This window comes from Schistocerca piceifrons, chromosome 4 (assembly GCF_021461385.2).
Source record: "Schistocerca piceifrons isolate TAMUIC-IGC-003096 chromosome 4, iqSchPice1.1, whole genome shotgun sequence".
In the NCBI taxonomy this organism is placed as follows: Eukaryota; Metazoa; Arthropoda; class Insecta; order Orthoptera; family Acrididae; genus Schistocerca; species Schistocerca piceifrons.
This window is the reverse complement of record NC_060141.1, coordinates 513,689,187-513,710,463: the sequence shown is the minus strand read 5'-3', so window position 1 is coordinate 513,710,463 and position 21,277 is coordinate 513,689,187. Positions and strand designations below refer to the sequence as shown.

The 21,277-nt window shown below is 36.7% G+C and overlaps 1 protein-coding gene across 1 annotated transcript in view; it reads right to left on the bottom strand.

The window, feature by feature from the left end:
• LOC124795954 (dynein axonemal heavy chain 6) overlaps positions 1-21,277 on the bottom strand; it is a 1,096,896-nt gene that overhangs the window by 499,251 nt on the left and 576,368 nt on the right. The window contains exons 36-37 of the mRNA XM_047260034.1: positions 20,385-20,640; positions 3,925-4,117 (exon numbers count right to left, since the gene is read on the bottom strand). Coding sequence (XP_047115990.1) covers positions 3,925-4,117; positions 20,385-20,640 — 449 coding nt within the window. The remainder of the gene's footprint in view (positions 1-3,924; positions 4,118-20,384; positions 20,641-21,277) is intronic.

Genomic DNA, 21,277 nt, shown 5'->3' with positions numbered 1-21,277 from the left:
ACTTCAGCATTTGCAGATTATCTGAGGTTACTGCTATTATTGTCTGCAAGGTCTTTAATGTACAACATGAACAGCAAGAGTCCCAACACGCTTCCTGGGGGCACACTTGTAATTACTTCTACATCTAAATGATTACTAACTGAAACCCTCAGTTGCCGACAGGTGTTGTTGATATACCTCGATTTGGACAGCTGAAAATGTGTGCCCCGACTGGGACTCGAACCTGGGATCTCCTGCTTACATGGCAGATGCTCTATCCATCTGAGCCACCGAGGACACAGATGAATAGCGCGACTGCAGGGACTTATCCCTTGCACGCTTCCTGTGAGACTCACATTCCCAACTATCCACAATTCTACATATGTAATGTACCTTATAGACATTTGCCCATTCACTCATTACTCGCGCATGCTTTGGGGATTCCCATAAGAGTTTGGGCAACCTGTGCACATTCGCACAGACGAAGGTCAATGGCTGGGTAGCCTTTAACTATATATTTATGAAGACAGTAACTGTTCTCGAAAGAACAGAATACTGTTGATGACCGTGCAGCTTTTCCCTGTCTGATACTCGTGGGACACCCCTTACAAGTTCTGAAGTGCATGTAGTGCGTTTCTTCAAAGTTTAGTGACAAAGAATTGGCTAGGAACCAGTGATTAACGTCCACAAATATTTTATTGGCTGATCTTTCTAAGACTACACTTGATTTGCTATTTATTGCAATGTTTGTATCATTGGCAAACAAAACAAACTTGGTATCTGGTAATGTTACTGATGAAAGGTCATTGATATACACAAGAAAAAGTAAGGGCCCCAAAATGGAACCTTGTGGGACCCCACAAGTAATTAGTTCCCAGTTGGATGATGCCTGATAGCTTGATACATGTCTCTTTCCTAATAACACCCTTTGTTTCCTGCCAGAGATATAAGATTTGAACCATTTTGCAGCATTTCCTGTTACACTATAATATTCTAGTTTACTTAAAAGGATGTTGTGATTTACACAGTCAAATGCCTTTGACAGATCACAAAATATACCAGTTGCCTGCAATTTTTTGTCTAATGAATTAAGCACATTTTCACTGTAAGTGTAGATAGCCTTCTCAATATCAGAACCTTTTAGAAATGACAGTATGTTATTTGAGATGAGATGGTTATAAAGACGACTGTACATTACTTTTTCGAAAATTTTTGAGAATGCTGGCAACAGTGAAATTGGACGGAAATTTGATGCTATTTCTTTATCTCCCTTCTTAAACAGTGGCTTAACTTCAGCATATTTAAACCATTCAGGAAATATTCCACTGATAAAAGACTGGTTACACAGATAGCTTAATATGTTACTTAGCACAGAATCACATTCTCTAATTAACTTTGTTGATATTTCATCATACCCACTAGATGTTTTTGATTTTAAAGATTTTATGATGGACATTATTTCTGTTGGGGTAGTGAGGGTCAAATTCATATTATGGAAGTTACTTGAAATGTCTGGTCTAAGGTAATCCATAGGAGCGTCTACCGAACCTGACAACCCCATCTTTTCAGTAACAGTTATAAAATGTTTGTTAAAAAGTTCTGCAGCACTATACACATCTGTCACCAATGTATCATTTACTCTTAATGCTATTTATTCCTCTTCATGTCTGGTTCTACCGGTCTCCTCCTTCACTATATCCCATTTGTCTTTATTTTGTTATCTGATATGACTACCTTTTCCTTGTAATATATTTGCTTTGATGTCCATATTACAGTCTTTAATATTTTGCAGTATTTCTTATAATGTGCTATAGCATCAACATTGGAAATGTTTCGGAAACGGCAGATACAGTTTTCTTTTTGTTTTACAAGATACCCCTATTCCTCGAGTAATCCATGGCTTCTTTGTAGACTTTGCTCTAACCTTGGTAAGTTTTGGGGGAAAGCAGTGTTCGAATAAGGTAAGCACTTTATTAGCAAAAATGTTATATTTTTCATTCATGCCATGAGCACTGTAAACATCAGTCCAGTGAATGTCTCTGAGGAGTGTCCTAAAATAATCAATTTTTGGCTTACTGATTACCCTCTTGAGCTCAGACTTAACAGATTTTATATCCTGTTGAGTATTAACATTTAACAGAAGGAACTGCATGTCATGGTCTGAGTGGCCATTGACTATTGGTTTTGTAATATAATTTTGTTCATTTGACTTTTCTATAAAGATATTATCAATGGCTGTTTGTGAGCAAGTGGCTATCCTAGTGGGGAACTTTACAGCGGGAATTAAGTTGAATGATAGTGTTACTAACTCAAATAAGTTCTTATTGGGAGAGTCTTTAAAGGAAATCTACATTGAAATCGCCAGCAACCACTATTTCTTTGTTTTTGGTTGTTAAATGGGCCAGTACAGCTTCAAGGTGGTTTACAAACAGATTAAAGTTAACTGCAGGTGCTCGATATACACTTAATATTATGAAGGATTTTTTGTGAAATTCTAATTCTGTTGCACATGCTTCCATATGCTGTTCTAGGCAAAATTCATGAATGTCTATGTTCTTAAATTTATGACAGTTCCTGATGAATGTGGCAACTCCTCCTTTCTCCATTTCTGATCTACAAATGTGAGATGCTAACCTAAACCCTGTAACACTTAAAAGTTCTATACCAGTGGTCACATGATGTTCAGAGAGGCAGATTATGTCAGCTGGATTTGAAGACTCTAATTCATCTATGCAGATAGTTAAATCATTAATTTTATTTCTCAGTCCTCGAATATTTTGATGCAATAAAGATAGCTGACATTTCACATTGACTGAGTTAAAATTGGGTGGAGTTAAAATATCTGCTGACAGTTGAAAATTCTTAACCAATGGCTTTTTATGCTGATGTAATAAGCTGGAATTATGTTTTTTGATTTCTTTCTCAAACTGAAGGTTTGTCTCAGTTCTAACCTCTCTTAAAATTTGCTTTCTTTCTGTCCTCCCTACCCTAAAAAAGGGTCTTTTCTGAATCCTATAACCACTGGTATTTTACCACTCATGACAGTGCCTTCCCCCTTTAACTTTCCTGCTATTTCCCCAGCCAATTTACCCTTCCCCTTCCTGTTGAGGTGAAGGCCATGCCTAGTATAATCCCACCTACTGAGAGAATCAACATGAACCACACCAATGTGTGACCCCGCACCCAACATGAGCAGCCGTTCCAGCTCCAAATTAACTCTCTTGACAGAAGAGTTCAAATGAGGTCGGTCATGGCGCCCAAGAACAGATACAAACTCAACACTAGTATGCTTCGATGCTGATGCAATCTTCGCCAGGTCACACTCTATACTGTACCCAGGATCTCTGTCAATACCGTTACCTGCCCCACCCACTATAACCACGGTGTCTTCCTTAGTGAAATCTTTGCAAAGTGATCCAAAATCCTCTGTCACCTGCTCCAGACCAGCACTAGGTTTAAAAAAATTGGTGACCTGGTATTCGGATCCTAGTTCATCCTGCAAAAGTTGGCCAACACCTCTTCCATGGGAACTACCTAACAACAACATTTTCTTTCTCTTTACTGATTTCCCTACATTCTTACTTTTCAATTTGCTGCTGAAAGTTTGTTGTGCCCTGTCTACACCTGCAACTGCTTGAGGCTCACCAGCTTCTAACTGAAGCAACAGGTCAAATCTATTTTCCACATTCACCATAAAGCTGTCAGACAAAGTTCTAGGCCTGTTCCTCCTGTTGCCTGTTGCCACTTCCCACCTCTCTTTACCCTTCTCCCTCCTTAACCTGTCAAGATCTCCCCTGGCCTTGTCTAACTCAGCCTGAAGGGCGGCAATTTTCCCCTCCTGTTCTAACATATTGTAAAGCAATTAAGTACATACTAATTCTGAACTAAATTTAAGTTATCATTTCATGACTGTAAATTCTTTAGAAGGAATTTTATAAGATTTACCTTGAAAATATTTTTCAGTGTGAACTCAGAAGGTGAAGGAATAAACAGCATAGAAAAATGGCGCACAAATCGAGGAGTCAATGGATTCCTTCCACCTCCAGGCGGTGCACATGCTGCTATAATGACAACATCTTGAATTTCTTTCCAGAACAATTTCTCTCTGTCATACAGCCCCCCAAAGTCAAGATATTGTCTGAAAAAATAAATAATATATCACAGATTACCATTAAGTAGATCCAAAACTTACAATGAAGCATTACTCTTATTTTATTTAATAATATTATAAACAGGATTGTCTACTCATCATTGACTCAAAGATGAGTGATTTCTACAGGAATATCAAAGCCTAATACAAATGACACAGGTAAAATAGATTAGATTTCTGTGTAGACATTTACAATATCAACTGAAAGTACAGATGACCAGTAACTAATCAACAATGTTTTCTTGGAGTATTTCGTAGTATTCTCCTGTGTTCTTAAGGCTAAGTGAATAAATATTAATACAATGTGAATTTTTTTGTGCATAACTCTGTAGGAAAACTGATTGCACTGTTTATGCTGGCCACATATTACTTCATCAAGATTTTGTGCTGTTTTTCTGCCATAAAGAGCCCTGAATGATTAAACCCATGGCATTCCAGTTAATTTCCCCCCAATAGTACCAAATGTTCTGTGACGTTCTGTCACAAAAATGGCATTCCAGTTAATTTCCCCCCAATAGTACCAAATGTTCTGTGACGTTCTGTCACAAAAATGCTCTCGAATGCTTGTTGTGTGTCTTTTAAAAGAAGTAACAGTTTCATTCAAGTTATTTTGTCAAATGTTAGTGTTCCATTTACTCTTGCGGACTGTGTGTCATACAAATACACTTTAGCAATAACGGATAAATTTCAGTACATAACTTCATTGGCACTCTGAGCAAACAGACCTATCATACTCCAAAAGAATCTCTAATGTAGATGTAACTGTAAAGCACATATGATGACAGTATGCTGCCAAAATGTAACATTAACTAGTAAGTAGTCTTTGATATCACAATTTCAACTGATATTAATTTTATGAACCTGTGAAAGGAATTGATACTTTTGAAAGATAGATCAGTTTTTTGTACTTTTATGTGTGTTTTCACTGGTGCTAAGAAGTTCACCAACTGACAAAAAATTCTGTCTCCAAGTTTTATATTTATTTTAAAACAATTTCAATTTTTCACAATATCTTTTTGGGTCATTACAAACTAAGTGCTACTGCACTATAAAATAAGCAAGTTTTACTGCAGTAAGCTATTTGTCTTCAAGATGTTTGGCACAAGCTCATTAGTCTAAAACTGTTGTAATCTTTATGGCCAAAGGGCAATGTCAGTATGACTCCCACTTCTTCAAATACCCAGCTTCTTAAACCTTGCTGACAGTTTCATTGCACACTGATCAGAACATTAGTCAAATTCCATGTAGCCCACAGATGGGAGCCTCTGGGATGGGGGAAGACGTTATGGATGTACATTTGATTTAATTACAAAACAATGCATAACCATCATTAAATAATATTGTATCTGTATCACAATGTTAATAATAATTGCATGTACAATAATTTAAAATTTTAAGAGTTTCTGTGATAGCAATCTTCAGTGGAGTAGGTGGTGATCAACAGAAAGTTATTAAATTCAGTCTTAAACTCCACAACATTAGCTATAAGACATTTAACAAGCTCTAGCTGGTATCTGAATTCATGTGCACTCATGTACCAGTATACGACTCCTTCTACATTTACACCCATACCCTGTAAACCACATGGCAGATGGTACAGCCCATAGCATCCATCATTAGATCTTTTTACCATTAAGTTTGCATAAGCAATGCAGGAAGAATGACTGTTAAATGCTTCTGTGCATGCTATAATTCCTATGGGATTGATACATAGGGGGTTGTAGTATATTCCTTGAATCATCATTTGAAGCTAATTCTTGAAACTTTTGTAAGTAGGATTTCTCATAATAGTTTACATTTATGTTCAAGAGTCTGTGAGTTTCAGCATCTCTGTGACACCCTTTCATTGGTCAAACAAACCTGTGGCCATTTGTGCTTTCCTTCTCTGTATATCTTCTATATTCCCTGTTAGTCCTTTTCTATGGGTCCCTCACACTTGAGCAATATTCCAGAATGGGCCTCATGCGTGATTTGTAAGCAATCACCTTTGTACACTTACTGCATTTTCCCAATATTCTACCAATAAACTGAAGTCTATCACCTGCTTTACTCACAACCGAACCTATATGATCATTCAGATCATATCCCTATAGTGTGTTATGCCCAGGTATTTGCAGGAGTCGGTCGATTCCAGGTGTGACTCATTGATATTACAGTCATAGAAAACTAGATTTTTTTCATTTTGTGAAGTACACAGTTCTAAATTTTTGGACACTGAATGCAAGCTGCCAAGCTTTGTACCACTCTGAAATATTATCTAGATCCAACTGATTATTTGTTCAGTCTTTGCTTCTCAGCCCATATGGTAAGTCTCCCATGACCTGTGGTTCTGGGTGTCTTTCCCAAAATCTACCCCTTTTATTACACCTCGCTGTCCTATTCCTTTACCTTTCTTCCTTCCCCTTCAACCCTTCTGCCTGATGAAGGAGCCACTGGCTCCAAAAGGTTGCCAATCACAACAGTCTTTTATGTGTGTGTTCTGCTGCCGCTTGGTAAGTTGATTTTTTATCTTTCCAATTACATAATTTTATCAACAATTGATTATTTGTTCAGCTATTTTCAGACAGTAATTACATACATACATAATTCCTTGTTCCATAGATCATGAATATGACATTTTGCAATGATGTGGAACGTGTCACTTTAACATAAGTATTCTTTACACAAAATAATTAATTAATTATTATTTTTTTACAGGTACTACTTCATGTCTAGGGATTCATCTATTGAGTAGGAGTTGTCATTCAGAAATTCTTTTGATTTGCTTTTAAATGTTTGTTGGCTATCTGTCAGACTTTTAATACTATTTGGCAAATGACTAAAGATTTTTGTGGCATCATAATTCACCCCTTTCTGTACCAAAGTGAGATTTAATCCAGAATAATGAATATCATCCTTTCTTCTAGTGTTGTAGCTATGCACTTCACTGATATTTTTGAGCTGGGATGGGTTATTAATGACAAATTTCATAAGTGAATATATGAATTGCAACGGTCTGTGAATATCCCGAGTTCCTTAAATAAATGTCTGCAAGATGATCTTGGGTGGGCTCAGCTATTATGCTGATTACACGCTTTTGTGCAATGAATACTTTTTCTCTTAATGATGAATTGCCCCAAAATTAGATGACATCTGAAAGCAGTGAATGAAAATAGCCATGCTAGGCTAATTTACTGATATGTTTATCATGATAATTTGCAATTACCCTAATAGCATAAGTAGCTGAACCTAACCATTTCAGTAGATCATAGATGTATTTCTTCCAACTCAATTTCTTATCAATGCACGCACCCAGAAATTTTGAGTATTCTGCCTTAGCAACAGACTTTCGTTCATGGTCTATATTTATCAGTGGTGTTATGACATTTACAGAATTGTATAAACTGTGTTTTCTCAAAAATTAGTGGGAGTCCATTTCCATAGAACCACTTAATAATTTTCTGAAAGACATTTTTTGCAATTTTCTCAGCTGATTCTTGTTCCTTGGGTGTATCATCATCAAAAAGAACTAGCTTTGCATCTTCATGAATAGAGTGGCAAGTCATTAATATATATTAAAATCAATAAGCGACCCAAGACTGAACCCTGTGGGACACCACCTTTCATATCTCCCCAGTTAGAGGACTCTGCTGGTTTTTGCAGACTACCTGTACTGTTAATTTCAACCTTCTGCATTCTTCCAGTTAAGTACGAATTAAACCATTTGTACACTGTCCCACTCATACAATAATACTTAAGCTTATCTAGAAGAATTTCATGATTCACACAATCAAAAGCCTTTGAGAGATCACAAAGTATCCCAATGGATGATGTCCAGTTATTTATTGCATGTAATATTTGATCAGTGAAAAGCATTTCTGAAAACCAAATTGACATTTCGTTAGTACTTCATTTTTATAAATACGTGATGCTGCTCTTGAATACATTACTTTTTCAAGAATTTTGGATAAAGCTGTCAGAAGTGAGTTTTGGCAGTAGTTGTTAGCATCAGATTATCCCCTTTTTTATGCAATGGTTTAACAGTAGCACATTTCAGTCTATCTGGAAAAATGCCCTGTTTCAGTGAGCTACTACATATGTGGCTGAGAATCCCACTTACTTGTTGGGAAAAAGCTTTTAGTACTCTGTTGGAAATGCCATCAATTCCATGTGATCTTTTACTTTTGAGTGAATTTATTATTTTCCTAAGTTCAGCAAGAGAGGTGGGTTGAATTCCATTTTATCAAATTGCATAGGTACTGCCTCTTCTATATACTGCCTTGCATTTTCTAATGAATAGCTGCACTCTATTTTCTCTGTAACACTTACAAATTATTATTAAAAATGATTTCTACTTCTGACTTCTTGTTAACAAACTTTTCATTGTGTTTGATAGAAGTACAGTCTTCCTGTGCTCTCAGTTGCACTATTTCCCTTTTCACAATATTCCAAATTGTTTTAATTTTATTATCAGATGTGCTAATCTCAGACATAATGCATATACTTCTGGACTTTTTAATAATTTTTATACAGTGCAGTAGTTTTTATAATGTTTCACTGTTTTTGGACCATCACTCCTACTAGCTATAAAATACATGCCCTTTTCTGTTCACAAGATATTTCTATCCCTTTAGTAAGCCATGGCTTTTTAGATGGTTTCTTACAACTGTAATTCATTGTTTTCTTAGGGAAGTTGTTTTCAAATGTACTCAGAAAAGTATCATGAAATAGGTTTAAATTTTAAATTAGCATAATGTTCCCTGAACACCTCATCCCAGTCTAATTGTTGCAAGCTTCACCTAAAATTTTGAATTGTTAAATTGTAAATGGAATGCACCATTTTGGAGAACTGTTTTGCATTACTGTTTGGAGCTATGTTTTATACTGAAACTATCTGTGCATCATGATCAGACAGACCATTCTTAACAGGAAAAGTTTTCATTTGATTAAGTTTATTTTGGTCTATGAAAATGGTATCTATCAGTATGCTGCTTTCATGTACCACCCGTGTAGCAAAATCACTAACCAATGTAAAATTGAAAGTAACCAAGTAATACTTCAAGGTCAAGCTTTCTATCGGACTCTTTCAGAAAATCTACATTGAAATCCCCACAAGCAATAATTTGCTTTCCTTTGTCTGACAGGTAGCACGACAAAGGATCCAAGTTTTTCAAAACAGTTGAAAATTTCCCAGTGGGGACCTATACATGGCTACAATTACAAAAGTGCCATTATTTACTTTAAGCTCACATTCACATGCTTCTATATGTTGCTCTACGCAAAATTTTTAGTTTCCAAATTTTTCACACTATGACTGATTTTAACATATATGGCAACTCCTCTTCTCCCCATAGTGTCTCTGCTTACATGTGCTGAAAGCTTATATCCACCTACATTTACCATTTACATACCTGAGACTATATGATGTTCAGATAGGCATAGTGCATCTATTCCACTCTCAGTTTCTAAATCTTCTAAGCAAACAAGAAGCTCATCTACTTTGTATTTTAATCCCCTGATATTCTGATGCAATATGTTAACATTATTTTTCACTGTGCTTTTATGTGAATCTTGTGACATACTAACATTATTTTTCACTGTACTGTTACAAGAATCTTGTGATATTTTCACATCTCTAGTACCTGCCTGTCTGAACTTCTCATTAAGCTTAATTTCAATCAATGTAGGATGATTGGACACAGATCTTAGCCTAAAAAAGTACTCCCATGAGTTTCAGTGAGCCCCCTTATAGATTTTTCTATCATCCCAGCCAGTTTACCCTTCCCTTTCCTGTTGAGATGCAGGCCATGTCTTGTGAAGTCCCATCAACAGGAACCAAACCTATGCCTGACAAAGTAGCCACCTGAAGTAGCCGATCTAGCTCCATATTGACCCTCTTGACAGAGGTGTTCAATTGTGGCCAGTCATACCGCATGAAAGCAGGAACCAAGCCAACATTTGTATGGTTCATTGCAGATGCTATTTTTTACCAGGTCACAGTCAATATTGTAGCCCTGATCCCTAACAATACTGTTTCCTGCTCCGCCCACTACCACAACATGATCCTGTTTCATAACACCCTTGCACAATGATCCTACATCCTCTGTCACTTGGCTAAGACACACACTGGGCTTGAAAATACTTGTAACCTGGTACCTGTCACCTAATTTTTTCTGCAAGATCTGGCCCACATCTCTTCCATAGTTACTACCTAACAACAGAACTTTCCTCCTACTTTCTACGTTTTTTGCAAAAGTTGGTTTCCTAACGAAAGTCTGTTGAGTGCTGACTACACTTACATCTACTTGAGCCTCTTCCTTAGCTGACTGAGGTAGCAAGGCAAATCTATTGTTTGTGCCAATGATGAAACTGTCTGACACTGTTCTCTTTCTGTGGCCCTGTTCCTTGCTACCACTTCCCACCTGTCTTCACCCTCTTCCCCCCTTAACCTCATCAGTTCCTCCCTAGCACTATCCAGTTCAGCCTTAAGGGCTCTAATCTACCCTTCCTGTTTCACTATTTTCCTACCCCTTGAACATAATCTGCAATACCATGGAAGAGACCCATTTACTTCCCAGATTCCCATGAAACTACATTCAGCCCAATGTAACCATCTGCCATAACAGTTTCACAGAACCCCAGAACTGACTTTCCCATGGCAGCTCAAACACTTCTCACTCATGGTTGTTTACAATAGTTTTCACAAAATTTATCTAGTCAATAAGAGTAATATTCTATTACCCACAGATCACAAAAGTCATGAGGAACACTAATATAAATGTGCACTATTAATATAGTAATGTAATGCAGTTAAACTAAAGTTAAAAATCAAAACTTGTATACCCAAAAAATTAGGCCTGAGATTGTGTGTGCAGGATATGTATTTTACGTGTTTTGAAAGGAAATAACAGATAAATCTTAAAACCTTTAATTACCCGAGTAAATACAGCACTACTAAATATATATGTAATTTGTTATATGTGTAATTCATTATAAACAACTGTATTATCTGCTAAAAGTCTGAGGCTACTGTTAATATTGTCTGTAAGGTTCTTAATACAGAACACAAACAGGAAGGGTTCCAACACACTTCCCTGGGGTATCCCTGAAGTTACTTCTACATCTGTCAATGACTGTCCATTCCAGATAACATGCTGCATCCTTGCTAGTGAGAAATTCTCAATCCAGACGCTAATTTTACTGGATACCATGAACAATCATACTTTTGACAGTAAATGTAGGTATGGCACTGAGACAAATGCTTTTCAGAAATCCAAAGACATGGCATCAATATGTCTCTCTTGACGCATACCTTTCAAGATGTTATGCTAGAACAGTGCAAATTGGATTTCAAACAGAATCCATGCTGGTTGCCATGGGGGAGGTCATTCTGGTCAAGTTGCCTCATTACATTTGAACTAAGAATATGTTTTAAGACTGTAAAACAAATTGATGTCAAGGATGTTGGACAGTGGTTTTATGGCTCACCTCTAATCTCCTGATAAGCGAATGTGACCTGTGGTTTTTTCCAACTACTGAACATGTTTTTTTGTTTGAAGGGATTTACAGTAGATTTTGGTTAAAAGAGTGGCTCACTCAGCCATGAGTCTGCTATAGAATATGATAGGGAGTCAATCAAGCCCTGGAATTTGATCAATTTTTCTGATTTTAGCTATTTGTCATCACAATTGATATTAATATATATATCACACTTCTATGCAGTGATATGAGAATTAAATTGTGACAGTACCCATAGATTTTTATTTGTAAACAAACATGTGAAAACTGAGTTCAGTGTTTTATCTTTCTTCTCTGCTATCCTCAATTTCAGTGTCCTGCCCATCAGTCTCTGGATAGTAACTCTGATACTGTTAACAGCTTTTACACATGACCAGACTTTCTTATGGTTTTGTGAGATCCCCCTTTCTTTAGCCCTATGCTTTATTTTAAATTTGTCATGCAACAGCCTGTTCCTTTAGAAGTTTCTTTACAGTTATTGAATATGAAGGGTCCCTCACATCATGAACTCTTCTACTAGGAACATATCTATGAAGAGCAGGTTTAACTATTCTTTTACACCTGATTCACATTTCTTCTGCACGCTCCTTTCCAGAGCTAGAGCTAAGTTTTTTGCATTCATTATTGAGGTACAATATTACTTTCCCTTTATCAAGTTTCTTGAAAATATAAATCCTTCTCCTTTTTTTAACTGCTCTTTGTTCTCTGGTAATCACTATTGGCACAGTGGCTTCATGGACACTGATACTAGTTTCTTTCTATGTAGACAGCTTCAAAGAGAACATGTATATTTGTTGTTATTAGACCAAGTCCATTTCCATCATGAGAGGCTTCTCAATAATTTGTTCTAGGTACGTCTCAGTGAACACATTTAGTACTCTTTTGGAAAACATCGTGTCATATCCGCCAACTCACAAAACTGTAATTTTCCAAATTAGCTGTTGGATGATTAAAGTCTCCTCCTACGATGACAGTATGATTGGGGAACACAGGTATTAGTGAACTTAGATTTTTGCTAAACTTATTAGTTATCTCTGGGGGTGAGTCTAGTCACAGACCGAAAAATACAATTTTAATTTGTGCCCTCTATTGGTACTAAGTCTTGGGCCATAACAAAGACTGAAGTTTAGCTGCAAGATTATCTTTCATTCCAGAAATGCTTTGATATTCATAGAATCAGCCTTAGTATTTCAGGTGCTAAAGTTGGTGAAGTTGGTTGCTTCGATGATATAAGAGTCAAACAAATAAAGCATTCTGGTTCAGAAAGGTACGACTGGCTTGTATGCTTTTTCAACAACTTTCCCAGTAACTGTTTGATGCCAAAGTTATGAACCAAGGTTCGTTTAGCCACTATTCTGAAACCATGCAAGCTAGCTGCTGAACAATTTCTCTTCTATGTCATCTCTACAAGGTCTTTAATTGAATGATCCACAGTAGACTCTTAGAACTGTTCTCAGCCCAACAGCATGCTGGATTTGGAGCAAGTAAGGACTCTGAAGCACAGGTCTCAAAGCTAACCTAGAATATTGAAGATCACTGAGACAAGAAAATTACTGATCTAACAGCAGCCTATGACACCATCAAACATCAAAAGTTATGGCAAAAAATGCATAGCGTAACCAAAAGATAACTATCTTACACAAATAATTCAACATCCCTTCAAAACAAAAGATTTCTCACGGAATGTCAAGGTCAGCACTGTTGTTGAAGGGTCCAAAAGACAGGTTACCATAAGGCAGCATTTTGGCTCCTCTTTATTTAATATTTATGCCAGCAATCAACCTCTGTCTCATAACACAGGAAATTTCATCTATGCTGATGGTCTCACCCCCAGTTCCCTGAGTAAGATTTTAGAACAGGTGGAAATAAATCTTAATGCTGCTTTGGAGGATGTAGATACATATTATTGTAGGAACTAGTTAAAACCAAATCCCAGTAAAACACAAGTGTGCACATTCCATCTGAAGAACAGACAGGCCCTGAGGAGACTTTGAGTCCCTTGGAGTGGAGTACAGTTGGAATAAGACTTCCAGCCAAAATATCTTTGGGTCACTCTTTACTGCACACTGACTTTCAAGTAGGACTGACTTAATGTAAAACAAAAAGTATATGTAAGAAACAACACATAGCACAAAATTACTGGATTATACTGGGGTGCAGCTGCAGAAACATTTAAAACTACAGGTTTATCTTTAGGTTCTGCTGCAGGTGAATACCCTAGCCCCGTTTAGTATAAATCTGTCCCTGCTAAACAAATGGACTTGGTCTTAATGAGTCATGTAAACTAATTCCGGATGTTAGAAACCTACACCATGGGATAAATTCAACCATTTAGATGGGATTGCCCCTCCAGATATACAGCATGAGATAAGTGCATGTAGAGAAAGGCACATGGGTAGCCTTTGATGTGTGGAGCACATGTAAACCATTTAGAAGGATCCTACAGTATTAAAGTTAACCCCATGAATTCTTCACAGAATCTGCTTTTGGCCCTTGTATTGTATTCATGCTTTGCCCTATTTTTTGAGAAAAGAGAAAGACTGAAAACAATAAAGTGTACTTATGAATATATTTATTGTGAACCAGGTGTCAAAATGTGAATTTTTTCAAGATAACTTCACTGGATGTCCTAAAACAAACATGAAATATAATTAGTATAATTATCTTCTGTGTTCTACATATAGCACCACTGTAAGTTGAGCTTCCTTAAAAATAAAATAGTTTCTTCATTTTTAAATCAACTTTAGCAGTGCTCACAAGTACTGTAACTGTAGCTGAACCAAGCCACTTCTGTAATTAATTCTGGGGTATGGGTTTTTCAATTAAAGCAGCAATTTATTTGTAGTCCCAAGATTTAATACATTCTACTTCCTGTATCTCACTGTTAGGCTAACTGAGTTTTACAGCTCTTGGAGTTCTATGACAAATGCTGGATCTTATGTGCTTTGTCTCGCAAAAATTTTATAGTTCACTATTTGCCGTGAACTGTGTGTGGATTTTAGCTGCCTTTTGGGTAATGAGGCTGGCAAGAGTAAGACTTAGACACCAGCAGTATCATGACCTATCAAGACTGTGGGTTTATTGTTCTCAATACTGCTGCTCGTAGTGGTTGGGATCTCAGAACCTTCAAACAACTATGGAATTGTTGGGTTCAGGAGGTCCATATGCTCAACACCACACTGACTCTCAAATGTCCTCTGTGACTAGAGCCCAAGAGGTTACACATACTGATGGATTGTACAGCCACATAACGTAATTTGAGTCAGGGTATTCTACTGTCACCCTTGCCAGCAAGTTCTCCGCATCTCTCACTCACTGATGAGTCAGTGAGAGATTGTCACATCAACATGCAAATACTACAGTTGATGAACTCTGGTATAAAGATGAAGCAGCATGGAATAATGTACCCATATGAGGCATCCAAGCTTGCTTTGACTTGAAAACCAGTCAGGTTATAATCACTGTTGTTGCCTGAGGAGCACCTTATACACTCCCTAATTGAATGATGTATTTTTCCTAGTATAATTTAAAACCAAGTTGTCTTCTTCTTTTCCTTTCTTTAGTGTCTATCCCATCGAAGAAAGCAGTGCTTTACTAAAATTTTGGCAATTTTATTTTATTTAAGTTTGAGGCCAGATGCTCTTTCTGTCACCACAGTTGCCAGTTCCCTATGAGAGGGAAGTTGTGTGCACCACCTGTCTGTGAATTATGTAAACATTGATATGTGTGTGATCATATTAGAAATATTTGTGCATCATGTTTTATGAGTCAGAAAGTGGCAACTAGTTCAGCATTTGCCTAAACAAGAGTGGGAAACTGCCTAAAACTCACAATCCGGTTGACCAGTTCACCAGACACGGTCACGTGGATTCAATCCAGGTCTGTCTCACTTTCCTGTCTTGCAAGCTAGAATGCTGCATCTCATTCTATTCAAGCAGGAATTATACTGAATACATACACTAAGTAAAATTTTATTACCTGCTGTTCCTCCTGGTGTTGCAGTTTTAATGGCCCACAGTCCAATAACATTTTATATTTTACTTCTGATCTAACTGTAACCTTTTGAACATTTATTTTTATGGGAGTTAATAATACTGAAAATATCAGAGGTGTAGAATGTAGCTGAATTTTGTCAGACTTATTTTGGAATGGTTTTCTTAGAAATAGTAGACTGTTTACTGAGGTAGCGTTCAGATCTAAAATGTCTGCTTTTCCAAGAGAGGTATTAAAAGTATCTGCAAATTTGATGCAATCTTTGATTAGTTCATTAAATAAAAAATTTTGTTATATTTCTGCTATGTTTTTCCTGTCTAACGCATCATTATGTTTCAAATAGTTATTATTGTGTTTCTGCAGAAGCTGCTATATTATTTGTACATAGCTTATTTTTCTTGAAAATACCTACATTTTGATATTCCCAATGATAGTTTCCTTAACAAGTATACAAAATAAAATATACTTGTAGCCAAGATAAATGGCATCAAAACTTGTAAAAATTAATAAAATTACATGGCATCCACAAATTATCTTTATGATTTCAGACTTTAATAACTTTAAAACTAAACTAAATATTAACAAATGGTTTTCAGCATATGGTAAGATAACTCATATTTTGTTTTGCCTTCCAGGTGACACAATTTTGATACAAAATTCAACTTGCAAACCTGATAAATGTGAACCCCACAGGAGAAAGCTCAGCATGTGGCCTGGCTCATACAGATAAAATCCAGTACCCAAGTGCAACATAACTTTTGAACACAGTATGGAAGGTAACCACCATACCAACCAACTATTCAGGCTTAGCATACATCATTCATGGAAATCAGTAGTGTTATCCATAAAAAGGAGATGGGTTGTCCATAAATTTCAGATGCCTGTGCGGCAAGAAATGGCAGACATTTGCAATGAGTCTCACAAAAGTGCGTGTTTAGCAGCCAGAGAGCTGGAAATAAGACAATCAACAGTGCACAACACCTTACATAAGAGGTTACAGCTACAGAACTTCAAGGCATGCGTTTGCAATGCATTCAATGTATCACTGTGGAGGTGGTGAAGCGTAAGTGCAGAGAAATGGAAACTAGACATTACCTGTGCTACTAAGGATGCACACAATGATGCATACGAATGCGGAAGCAAACACCTTTTGAGTTATTTTATCACATGTTGAAAACCATTTATTAATATCTACTATAACTTTAAAAGTGTTAAATTCTTAAGTTGTAAAGACACATTATGGATGCCCTGTATAATACATGCAAATCAACTTAAACTAGTGGTTTACACTAGTTTAGGAAGACAGATATATCTGATCATGATCACACACATCTAAACCAATCATAACTGTTCTGAATTCTACAAATTTTAAACATTGTGTTACTATGTACTTTGATGTGATTAGGTTACATTTTGACAAGTAAAGTTTCTATCTAGTTGTGCATGATACTCTGATTCCATTTGGAACCCAGGGTTTAAGACCATTTAATATTCTTTCACAGGTTAATTTCTTAGGAAAATAGATTAAAAGAAATCTATGGCTGTGTTAAACAGTACACTACAGTTTTCATGAAACCCAAGTTTTAGTGTTAACATTTTCAGTCTTTTTTGCAAGTATTTCTCGAATTTTTCCATCCTCATTTCATTCATTACCCTTGCATTTTCCATTTATTTTTATTTATGTCATGCATACTAACGTTAAGTATCAACAGTTGAGTATTATGATCTAAGAGACCATCAACTACAGTATTTACACTATGACTCTGCAATGTTGGTATGTCTACAAATCTTTCAAATGTGATAAATAAGAACTGATAGTCTTTCAAAACCTAAATTTATATTCTTCCTAACATTATCTCATTCCACTTTGAAGGTAAAAATTTTAGTAATGCATCAACTTGGTTTATTAATAACTAATAATTATCAGTTGGAGCCCTATATATTGTGACTATTAGAATCAATATTTATGAAGTGTTAGTTCCGCAGCACACTCTTTGAAATACTAATCACTTATAAGCTAAGAGTGTCAATGTTTTTATGTTTGTATTGTTTATTAATGAAAATGGCAGCTTCTTCTTTCTTTATACCTGACCTGCAGTAACAGAATGTTAGATTACATCCATTGATATTCAGTATTCCTATCTTAGTGGACAAATATACTGTGGTGTGCTAAACTTAAGGACAAAAGTAACTTTCACATGATGTGTCACTGCCATAGCTTGATGAAACTTGGAACATACATAGAAAGAATGGCTACATAACAGCACAGAAGGTAGCTGAAAGAAATATGTAATGAGACAAACAGAAATGACATTTTTATTCAAAGACAACAATTACACTGAAGTCACTATGACTCATGGTGGTAATTCATGTTATCTGATGTGCTCCCATACTGAACACAAGGTTTGTAAGGAGTTCTTGTGATAGGCTGTTCCATTCTTCCTAGAGCATGGTTGACAATTGCTGGCTGGTCTTTGGTAAAATATGAATGGACATTCTGCAATATTCCTTCACAATGCATTCCACACATGCTCAATGGGATCTAAGTAGGGGAAATGGGAAGGGTAGAACATTTACTGAATATCTTCTTGTTCCAAGAGCTCCTCCACTCATGCTGTTCTGTGCAGTTGCACAATGCTACTCATAAAAATGAAATCAAGGCTGCGTGCACACCTGAAACACATATGTGGGGAAGGAACACAGTGTCAGAATAACTTACTGGTGAGTGTACCACGTATAAAGATCTGGAGGTCAGTGTACCCATGCAACATTATGCTTCCCCACAACACAACACCTGGACCACTAGAATGATCATGTTTGACATAGTTCATGGGTGAATTTTGTGTTTCTGTCTCTCAACATATGAGAGTACATCCAAAATCACTACTCAGACTGAATCTGCTCTGAATTTAGAAGAGCACATGACCCCATACCTTGTTGGTCCAGTTCTTATGCTCACAGAACCATCACAAATAGTATTACCAATGTGTGAGTATCAATGGAATACTACAACATACACCCCCATGTAGATGTCATGCCACTGTTGAATGAGGGATTGTGTGCCTTGCAGTCCTGTTAAATGTGATTGCAATTGCACCAGGAGTTTGACTTGGGTCCCTTGTTGCCTGCTGCATAATGTAGTACTCATCTGCTGCTGTAGTTGACTGTGGTTGACCACCTCCATTCCTTTTGACAGCAGTACCTTTGGTTTAGAATGCTCCCCATCAATGTGAAACTGTGCTGTGAGCAATACCAAACACATGGGCTGTACTTGGCACACTTTGTCATCTTTCAGTTTCCCTATAATTCTTCTCTATGTGAAATCACCCAAATATTGCCTTAGGGGCATGATGTAATAAAGAACAACAACACAGTGCACTGTAACCACTAGCTGACCAACACATAATGTCTTTTCCTGTCATTCCTTCAGCTGCCTTATGTTGTGAGACTAGCCCCATTTTTTGCTAGATTCATGCTGACCTCACGATATGTGATGTCCAGCTTTCTGTGCATGACTGGAAGACCTACGGCAAACGCTCCCACACTCCCAATCATTTCCACCAAGTAGTTAATATATTACATGTCTCTTTCGTTTTTGCAGAGTAGTGTATGCACATGTAAGTGATAAGCATATCATATTTCATTTGAACAGATACCCGCGAGGGTAGCCGAGAGCACTAATGTGCTGCTCCTGGAGTTGGGTAGGTGCGCTGGCCCCAGATTGAATCCGCCTGGCAGATTAATGATGAAGGGCTGGTGTGCCAGCTGGCCTGGCTGTGGTGTTTAGGGGGTTTTCCACATCCTCCTCGGTAAATACTGGGTTGGTCCGCACATTTTGTCTCAGTTACATGACTTGCAGCTTATACTAGATGCAGACAGCAGAGGTACACTAATTGCTTCAGGGGGGGGGGGGGGGAGGGGGGGAAGGGGGGGGGGGTTGGCGGTTGGCAACAGGAAGGGCGTCCGGCCACCCCTTAAAAACTTAACAATCCACATCCGATTAACCATGGCTGACCCTGCGTAGCTGCGAGACAAGGCTCAGAAAGAGATAGAGATTTCATTTGAACAGACCAGAAGTTAACTGATTTTATTTATTAATCCTCTAATATATATCTGCAACAAATGTTCTTTAGTGTCTGTCATATCTTACCATCTTTCAGGCACAAAGTTTTCAGTTCTATGTACTTCTGACAATACTCATAACATGAAATCATCCAGCTTCCCATGTTTTAATTGCGACCCTTAATTTTATATTTGATTGTATCTATATGGAATTCAATAGAACTGCTGTTAGTGCACCCCTCATTTTTCCACTGTCATTATTCAAATCAAAACTATGACAGAATCATCATGGTGCCTTATTGTAAGATTCTATACCTTGGAGATTATTTAATTTGCAACTGTAATGGTCTCTTAAAAGTCTCTCTATGACCACACTTTGAGGTAAACGTCAGTTCATCTGTGACAGTTCTTCATTCACTGTAGGGGATGATTAAATTAATGTGCCTGCACTGTTGTTTCGGAAGACACTAGATGACATTTGAGAAATTGTAGCTGCATTTCTTGAAAAAAAATGGATGAGGTAAAGGGACATAAAGAGTTTATTATAGATGTTTTCAATGTTGTTCATCTATTAGTGATACAAGATTCAATCATAATGTTTCAGATATAACTTTAGAAAATACATGTAACTCATTTTAAATAGAACAGTTACAATATGTTAATGAAATTCATGCTGTAAAGTATTTATTAGGATAAAATTTACCTTAATAATTCAATTGGAGGCTGGGCACCATAGGTGTCCAGCTTTGGCATGTTGACATCATCCACAAAGAAAACAAGTTTTTTGCCAAGTGGAGGGCCCAGCACAGTTTTTTTTCTTCGCTCCAACTTAGCTTCAAATATTTCTTGTGTGCGGCTACTGCTTGTCTGGGCAGAAAAATTCAGTGCCACAGTAATATGATCTCCTTGTGCTGACAATTTGTTCAGAACCTCTTTAGCAATGACAGATTTCCCAACACCTTTCAACAAATAAGTGAGTGTAAATACAAAAAAAAAAAAAAAAAAAAAAAAAAATTGGAAATTCAATTACTATAATTAATGTAACTCAGACAATAACTGAATAGTCGTTAACCAGCTTTCAGTAAATAGTCTGACCAGTATAACCACAAACTCATATCTTCCTTTTCAAGTGAAACAATTGTGGCTTGAGTTTCTAGAAGTTGACATTATTAGGACAAAAAGAACGTAACACTTTACTTAAGTGGGTATTCATATGGATAATAAGCTATAAATAACGCAATAATTTGCAGAGCTGCACAGAAAAATTATGTAAACTTGCACTAAATTTTTAATCAATCTTATTACACTAGCTTAAATAGATAAAATAATAATTTAGCTTGACATACTGTATTTATTGAACCTGCACAAGAAATATTAAAATGAAATAAATAAAATAGTTCTTCTCCATAAACTGCTTTTTTCAAGCATAGTAGGGTTTTCTCTGTTGGAAATTTGTTGTAAAAATGAACGTAGACCAGGGTTTGTTCCATTGACAAAGGGATCATGAAATCTGGCACACCAGCTTGATTTGGACAAAGACAGGGAAGGAAATAAGCTCTGTTATTGTCAAAAGAACCAAACCAGAATTCACCCCAT